The following is an 8416-nucleotide window of genomic DNA, read 5'->3' as shown; positions in this document are numbered from 1 at the left end:
TGTGTTCTAGGTGAGAGAGAGAGAGAGAGAGAGAGAGAGAGAGAGGGAGAAAGAGAAGGAGGGAGAGAGAGGGGGGAGGGAGAGAAGGAGCGATGGAGAGAGAGAGAGAGAGAGAGAGAGAGAGAGCGAGCAGCTTACGGAGGAAAAAGGGATGAAGTGAATCTCTTTCGTCGTTTTGCTTCCAGATAAGTTGTTGAGGCTATGTACAAAAAGCGCAAGTGTTGTACCAATGTGCACGACGGCCATAAAAACAGAAGTATGCAAGCCCTTGCAAGAATTAAATTACCATATGAGTAACAGGCCTAAGCACTGAGGCGGCTATGTTCACTCCAAGAAAACTAAATCCCGTGCAAACTCCACACGCTAAACATAACAAACTGCAGATTTCCACAGCATGCAGTTCACACAGGCCTACCTCATGTCCCCTCTTACTAACACAGAAAAATGACTGATAAGTATTAAAAAAAAAAAAAAAAACAAAAAAAACTCACCTTTTCAATCTACAACTCTTTCTCGAGGAAATGTTCTGGGAGTGAGTGCGGTAGGATGAGGGCGAAAGCAGAATGAAGGACTGATTTGAAGTTTTTTTTTTTTTCCAGATCCCCTAAAATAAAGAATGTGAGCGCTTTCCTGGGACAGATTGAGGGGGAAAGGATGTGAAAGGCTTGGAGTTAAAAGGCGCCGCTTGAAGCACTCAGCGCGTCTCTGAACTTGATCAGATTTTATGTGTCCTGCAGCGAGTCAGCGGCAGCCCTGTGAAACTTGCTCAATGGCACGAATTTTTGGCTGAGCGAAAAAATCTCAGGATATTACAATTACTGCCATCTTTCTTTCTGTCTTTTATTCCTCCGTCTTGCACCCTATAGAGCTTTTGCAGAAAAATACCCCCTCCTCATCCAAACGGCTTCAAGTAAGCCACATTTTGGAACTGTGCCAAGTACATTCAAGTTTTCGGTTAAAAAAAAGCCAAACTGGTGATTTCAGACAAATAACACAGAATAGATAGATAGATAGATAGATAGATAGATAGATAGATAGATAGATAGATAGATAGATAGATAGATAGATAGATAGATAGATAGATAGCAATTATCCAAAGTTAAAGCCGCCTTCAAAAAGTACTGCGAAGTTTTTACTCACTAAACGTGACAAACCAAATACACTTTATGTTGCACAATAATAAAGAATTCCGCTTGTTAGAAGCTGCATTACATTTAGACTGTGGCGTTTAGATCAGATTTATTTAATATTAAACCTATTTTGGAGTTTCTTTAGGACTATAAAATTACATAAGGCATCATAAATCGTGCGCTACACATAACGCACATAGGGTCCGCAGTCCAGTGCTCCGTTATACCTGCAAAATAATGCCTGTAAGAGCCAATCACATGAAACCAATTGAGACGACCTGCCATCTTCAATACTAAACTGTGCCAATCACCAGAAATCTAGCCAATTAACTCCCTCCTTGGCAGTCACGTGTCGGAGGGGTAGCCGAGCGGCGATTGGCTGCCGTAGCACTGCCTCCAGAGTTCATTTATGTGCTTGGAGTAAGTGATTGACTTTATCAGTCCAAGGACATCATCCGCCTGGAAAGGGGGGGAAGTTTGAGCCTCTTTCTCACGGACCGCAGTCAACGGGAGTGTTTCCCTCCCAACTCTTTACGCATAGGATTTTCCCCGTTTTGGCTTGGTTTGTTTTTTATTGTAGGATTTTTTTATTTATTTTTTTGCAAGACGTGGTGACTCGGTGCGGTGTCTGCAGCGTGCGCGCTCCGCTAAACTGGATTTTAATTTTATTTTGTTTTTGTTCCCGTCTCCTAAGTTTGCTACAAGCTCATGACTATGCTTCTTGATAGCGGTCCGCAGTTTGCATCGTTAGGAGTGGGGGGCTTCGGGACACCACGAAATCACGAAATCGGGAGCAGAGACCCGAGTCTGGGGCTGAATCCCTTCACCGATTCCTCCCACTCCGCAGCTTTCAAAATCAGCCCTGTGGCTCACGATATCGCCTCCAGCCAGACATCAGCTTTCACCCCGCAGGCCACTGGATATGCAGCTGCCCTGGGACACACTCACGGCGGGCAGGTGGGCTCATACGGCGGGGGAGCGTTCAATACAACACGGGACTTTCTCTTCCGGAACCGGAGTGTTGGGGAGTCCACAGCGCCGAGCGCCCAGCATGGGATCTTTGCAGCTTCGGCGGGGAGCCTCCACGGGCCGCCCGGGATCACCGATAACCCCGGACATCTGTTGTTTCCAGGACTGCACGACCAAGGGGTGAGCCACACTTCACCGAGTGGACATGTAGTTAACAGCCAAATGCATCTTGGCTTGCGCGGGGACATTTTTGGAAGACCTGATCCTTATCGTCCGGTCGCAAGCCCACGGACGGACCCCTACGGGGCTCAGCTCCACAACTACAACCATCCTATCAATATGAACATGGGGATGAATGTACCGACACACCACGGTCCAGGGGCCTTCTTTAGATACATGAGGCAACCGATTAAACAAGAATTATCCTGCAAATGGATAGACGAGAACCAGATGAACAGACCCAAGAAGACTTGCGACAGGACTTTCAGCACCATGCACGAGATGGTCACTCATGTGTCCATGGAGCACGTCGGTGGCCCCGAGCAGAGCAACCACATCTGCTTTTGGGAGGACTGCCCGAGAGAAGGGAAATCTTTTAAGGCCAAGTACAAACTCGTCAACCACATCCGTGTGCACACGGGCGAAAAACCGTTTCCGTGCCCGTTCCCCGGATGTGGGAAAATATTCGCCAGATCGGAAAATTTGAAAATCCACAAAAGAACACATACAGGTAGGCACGAACCAAATCGAGGCATGGCGTGCGTAAAATAACGTTTAAAAAGTGCTGCTATGCTGAATAAGGAGCGTGTGTGTCTCAGTGCTCTGAAGTAACAGTGCATGCTTTGGTTGTTTACAACAACAACTGGAGAACTTGTGCTCACATTTATCAAGCTGCACAGCCCTTAAGTATGTTCCTAAATTATTCTGTGTAGTCTTGGTGAATTGTTTCTAAATACAGTGATACAAAAACTACAGTGTGGTTCTGCTGTGTTGCTAAGCCCAGTTCATTCTTGTTGCCTTTGTGCATGAGAAGTTCTGTGTGATAAGAAAGATCCTGTGCTAACTTGTCAAAGTTTAAGTGCAGTAGCCGCATTAGGCTATTTATACTATCTTGTGCGTTCTGGGTGTATATATATATACATATATACACAACTATAACTAATCAACTTCTGACTGTGTCCAGAATTCTTGCTCTTGCTAGTGCAAAATGTTCTGTTGAGTCAGTGTTTAGCTACTATGTAGGAACAGGCGCACAGAGCAGGTCAGTAGTAGCATGAAGGAACAGGCCTCTTGAATAAATAAAGCCTGACAGAGCAGCGTGTAGTAGCGAAGCTGTGTCCATGACGCCTCCAAAATGTAGGTTACGCTGTTATATAATAGGCTGCTCACAATTTACATCTGAGAACCTCGGATTTCCAGGTGGTGTTACAATGGGAGTCTGTTTGTGCGGGGCTATGGGGGGTAATTCACGGTGTGTATTTAATCTTGCAGGTGAGAAGCCGTTTAAGTGTGAATTTGATGGCTGTGACAGACGCTTCGCCAACAGCAGCGACAGGAAAAAGCACATGCATGTGCACACATCAGACAAGCCATACATCTGCAAAGTGTGCGACAAGTCATACACACACCCCAGCTCTCTCAGGAAACACATGAAGGTAATTAACGTCTTCATTACTCCTTAAGCACATTAACACACACACACACACCCCACCTCCCTTCCCCTGCCATATTCAGAGGCTATGCTATCACAACTTTAGTCATTTCTTAAGATGTAGTAGCACTGTCCTACTGCACAGTATAAGATAGTGGCAGTTACACAGCACTTGCATTAAACAACTGGAATACAAGCTGTGAATATCTTTCCAGTGTGGCATCCTTTAGACTCACAACTGCCTTTTTGCTTAGTTTAAAAAGTAAGCTGTGCTACAGAAGAGCTTCAACATGATCGGCCTCTGTTGACATATTTTCAAATCGCTTACTTTAAGGAAAACTACATTTGAGACACACGTGAATAACGTGTTGATGTGGTTGTTTTTTGCACTGTAGAACTTGTAGAACCTGTTTCAAGTTTGCTGCATGTTTACTGTTATAGTGAACAGTTTAGAGAGTTAACCCGCATTTAAGTTAATCCGATTTCTATCAAGGTATTTACATTGTAGGTATTAGGACATACATCTCAGTAACTCCCTGCTCGTGTCCTGCTTTTGTTTTTTTTTTGTAGGTACATGAGTCTCAAGGATCTGAATCGTCTCCAGCAGCAAGCTCTGGATACGAGTCGTCCACACCGCCGGTGTTGGTCTCAGCCAGCACCGAAGACCCGACAAAAACACCGCCGTCAGCCGTACAAAACACGTCCGGCCACAGCGAAGGACTGGCACCCAACTTTAATGAATGGTATGTTTGAAGGGAGAAGAACAACCCCCCCGCCCCTCTCAATGTGGACCTCGAGGTTGGGGATAAATGTGGATAAAAACTTTAAAAAACTATTCCAGCTCACTTTACACACACACACACACACACACACACACATGTCTCCCTCACACACAAATGGAATTGGGACATCAACAACAACAGACGAGAGCAAACGCCAGCACCACGCAGGCCACGTCCGTTCTCAGGATCACCAAATTTGACTTTTACGCCGCAGTTTTGAGGAAAACAATTAAATCACGGATACCTACACGTAATACTTTCTCAATATAAATAAATGTTTTTTATCTCTTAGTTTACAGATTTCAGAGAAAAATGTTTTATTTTTCATTTTATGTATTTTCTCACATTTTTATTTAAAAAAAAAGAATAAAAATGGAAGATTATTTCACGCTGTTTTATATGACGCTGACGCGCTATTGTCGCCTCTTCAATTGATTGTTGGAACTTCAAACAGTCTTAAGAAACGTGCCAAAGTCTTTGTCATGAACTTGAACACAGAAAAAAAAAACCATAAATAAATATTTTACTCGTGAATGTATTTCCTTGTTTGATGGGGTCGAATTTGTTGTCAACGTCCGTTTTCAGGTGGAGAAATGTGGTATTAGGTTACGATTGTTACTGTTGAATAAAACGTTGCCTTTTGTTAATACTGTTGTAAATACATATCCATGATGCCATATTTATCAATTTGTAATTTAATTATGGGTATAAGTTCTGAAACTTAAATGATATTTATGGAAATGTTTTCTAACAAGAACTGTACAGTTTTGGTCATAACCAGCTTAACATTGAACAAATGATAAACTCTAAAGCTCCAACATCGCGATTGTATCCTTCTGTTTTTTTTTAACCAATAGGCCTACATGTGTCTTATTTGGATCGAAGAAATAATCTATATGAATATTATGGATCTGTGGATTTGTCTATATATAATGCAGATATATCCGTCACCTTTATTTTGTTTATGAGACCATTGACATGTAAATCACTGACTTCGTAGAACTGAGTTCAGTTGAGCAGAAGCTGTAAAACGGTTCTGTTGATATCTTTATTTTTGATTAAAGCTAAACTTTTTGTGCATTTTACTTTTATAGAATCAGACATAGATGTCAATTCGTAGCATAAACTCAGTACTGGTAAAAAAAAAAGAAGAAGAAGGAGAAGAGGAAGAAACCCATGAGCCTATTGCACTCCTATACAGGTTTTAGACGAAAGTGCTAAGTTCATTATTTCCAAATCAAGGTGACAGTATTTTGAGTATCTCAAATTTGGGTCAAGCACCCAAATCTATGTGCCACTATGGCAATCTTTATAATTCCAGCATTGTCTTTGTGCAAGTATGTTTAAATGTGTGCATTGGCAACAATGGAACTGTCACAACACAGTATCTTCAAAAATAATAATAATAAAAAAGTTTTCTGTCTGTCAGTTTGCATTGTTTCAAATGTAATTCTTCTGTGAAACAAAGCGTGTTATTTGTTGTGGTTGTTGCATATACAGCAGTTTGATTACGCATTTGCTTGTTTTGTGTGAGTAACTTGTCAAGATGACATTCCTTTGTGTTCAACAAAATTTAGTGGAAGGAATTCTAGATCTATGTGGGTTTGGGGGTGGGGGTGGGGGTGGGGGGTACGTTCAGTGGCAAAAAGAGTTACAGCATTGCATTGTAACCTATTACGAAGAATTAAATATTATGCATACACAAATATAACGAGAACAATTTCCGACCACCAGCACTACTTTTAAAATAAATTGTAAAAACGGTACCTCGTGACAGCGATATATGAAATAAGTTTATTTAAATAATTTAAGGAATATATGTTTTATATGCTATTTTCTATACCTTAATTTAAGAAAAGTACTTTTTCTTATTCCCATCACCTTCCTGCCCCATGTCCAGAGGTCAGTGAGAAATATCTCATGTATAAACACAGCTAGAATGTGATGTTGTAACACTTTGTGGGAGAAGTGGGTCACACCAAGTTATTCCTGAGGAGCAAAAATGTTTTACTGATGAACTGTGTCACTGTGCCACATTGAGGCGAACCATGTTACAACAGCAGGCCTATGCGTTAGCCTATTTAGCTACCAGAGGCAAAGATTCCTTGTACTTTTTAGGCTACTGTATGTTGGTTGATTTGTTTTACCAACTATTTATGAAGAAATGTGAACGGAAATTTTGACTGAAATTAAAAACACATTATGAAAAGCTACTTTCAGACTGCGACGTTGATTATTATCACCATGTTGTCCTGCTGCCTGCATCTTTACGCATATAGCCCACGTTGTTTGCCATGTGGTTTGTATCAGACGTTACTTGAACTTGACACTGATTAAGGCGCCATCTTATAGTATCTTGTGTATGCGTGTGTTTGTGTGTGAGTGGCAGTTATTAGAGGAAGCAAGTTAGAGGACAACTTCTTGGCAGAGAGTGGGTTCAGGATGGGGAGGCGGTTCATCCGTGCATGGCTACAACAATTGCACATGCAAAGTTTGTATTTAAAAAAAACAAGGGTACTCACAAATAATAATCCCAGCGTGCAGACTGGAATACGGGAAACTGAGGACACTGTGCGACCGTGAAAGTGGAGCTGGAGACGTTGCCAAAAGTGGCGCTGCCTTTGCCTCAGCGTCTCCCACTACCCGATTAACAAGGAACCGCTTCATAAAAACAGCCAGAAGGAGTTACCACACATGACTGGACGCCATAATAAGCGTTTAAACAGCGAAAAATATCAGCCTGAATCACAACAAGAGCTCACGTACAGGCTTGAAATCACATCATATTATAGTGTCATTTATCCAATGTTTTATATTAAATGCCGATAAAAACAAATGGGCATATTGTGCTTTTTGAAAAGCTGCTGTAAAATGAAGACTTCACTGTTTTACGTCCCACTGGAGGATACTTTTAGTACGTTTCAAAGGCACCTCCATTCCAGCCCCCCACTATCTTTGAACTATAAACAGATTTAGAAATATTGATTCAAATTCTGATTTTGACTTTTGCGCAAGCGCACCCCGTGCATTCCGTTTGATTGTATTTCTTTCCACCTCCCTTCTCTCCCCTCCTTTCCTCCCCATCTCACCCCCTCCCTCTCTGCTCCCGACTCGTCTAGTCGCACATTTCAAGAGCCTCCTCTCAGACACCGTGACGTCAAATAACTGAGACCCGGCTTTCTCTGAAACACGGCCGGCTCGCATGGAGGCTGCATCTTTACGCATGGATCTGGGACGTGCTGAGCAAAAAGCTGGCTGCGCTCTGACCTGCAGATGATGACCATCATGAAGAAAGAGGGAAAATGTAATCATAAAAAAGCCTAAATAAAATGGTTTTAAAGCCTAAGACCTATCAGGTTTTTCTCATCATTACATCACATTGATATAGATTTAGGCCGTTACTGTCACCTTAAACCGGATGGGTCATCTAACGCTGCATATAAAACAGTGGGTTTTCTGACGTTTAGGTGTGTTTACCCCTCACTGGGAATAGCCTGTGTTGCCCAATCATGTGCTTTATACTGACGCCCAACACAAGACATCGTTTCCAGGTTACATGATAAATCAGAACAGCCGGTTCAATCCAGAAGGGAAAAACTAAATGAGTTCTTTCTGGTGGATCCTCAGTGGATTAGAAAGCAGTGACGATCACGTGGATGCAGTTGTGTAAAGACTAGCGGCTGTATCACAACAATACACCGCTACAGCAGACCACAACTAGCGGTGAATTATATTAGAGCCCATTCATCTCGAGTTATCTTATGGAGCGCTATACTGGGCTGCGGCGTGTGGACCCGGTGCAGCTCACAGGGGCTTATCGGTCTGAGGGAGGGAGGGAGCGGAGGCTTGGGAGGGGGAGGGGGGACGAGTCTGTACCCCTAGCT

General features: G+C 42.7%; 1 protein-coding gene across 1 annotated transcript; it reads left to right on the top strand.

The window, feature by feature from the left end:
• The first annotated feature begins 1548 nt into the window (after positions 1 to 1548).
• On the top strand, positions 1549 to 5955 carry zic3 (zic family member 3 heterotaxy 1 (odd-paired homolog, Drosophila)). The gene is made up of 3 exons (XM_020591100.1): positions 1549 to 2829; positions 3591 to 3754; positions 4321 to 5955. Exons 1-3 carry the CDS (start codon positions 1839 to 1841, stop codon positions 4501 to 4503), a joined length of 1338 nt encoding a protein of 445 aa, XP_020446756.1. The 5' UTR covers positions 1549 to 1838; the 3' UTR covers positions 4504 to 5955.
• The last annotated feature ends 2461 nt before the right edge of the window (positions 5956 to 8416 follow it).

Source organism: Monopterus albus, unplaced genomic scaffold, assembly GCF_001952655.1.
Source record: "Monopterus albus unplaced genomic scaffold, M_albus_1.0 scaffold2.1, whole genome shotgun sequence".
Classification (NCBI taxonomy): domain Eukaryota; kingdom Metazoa; phylum Chordata; class Actinopteri; order Synbranchiformes; family Synbranchidae; genus Monopterus; species Monopterus albus.
The sequence above is the reverse complement of the archived record's forward strand: the minus strand, read 5'-3'. Positions and strand labels throughout refer to the sequence as shown.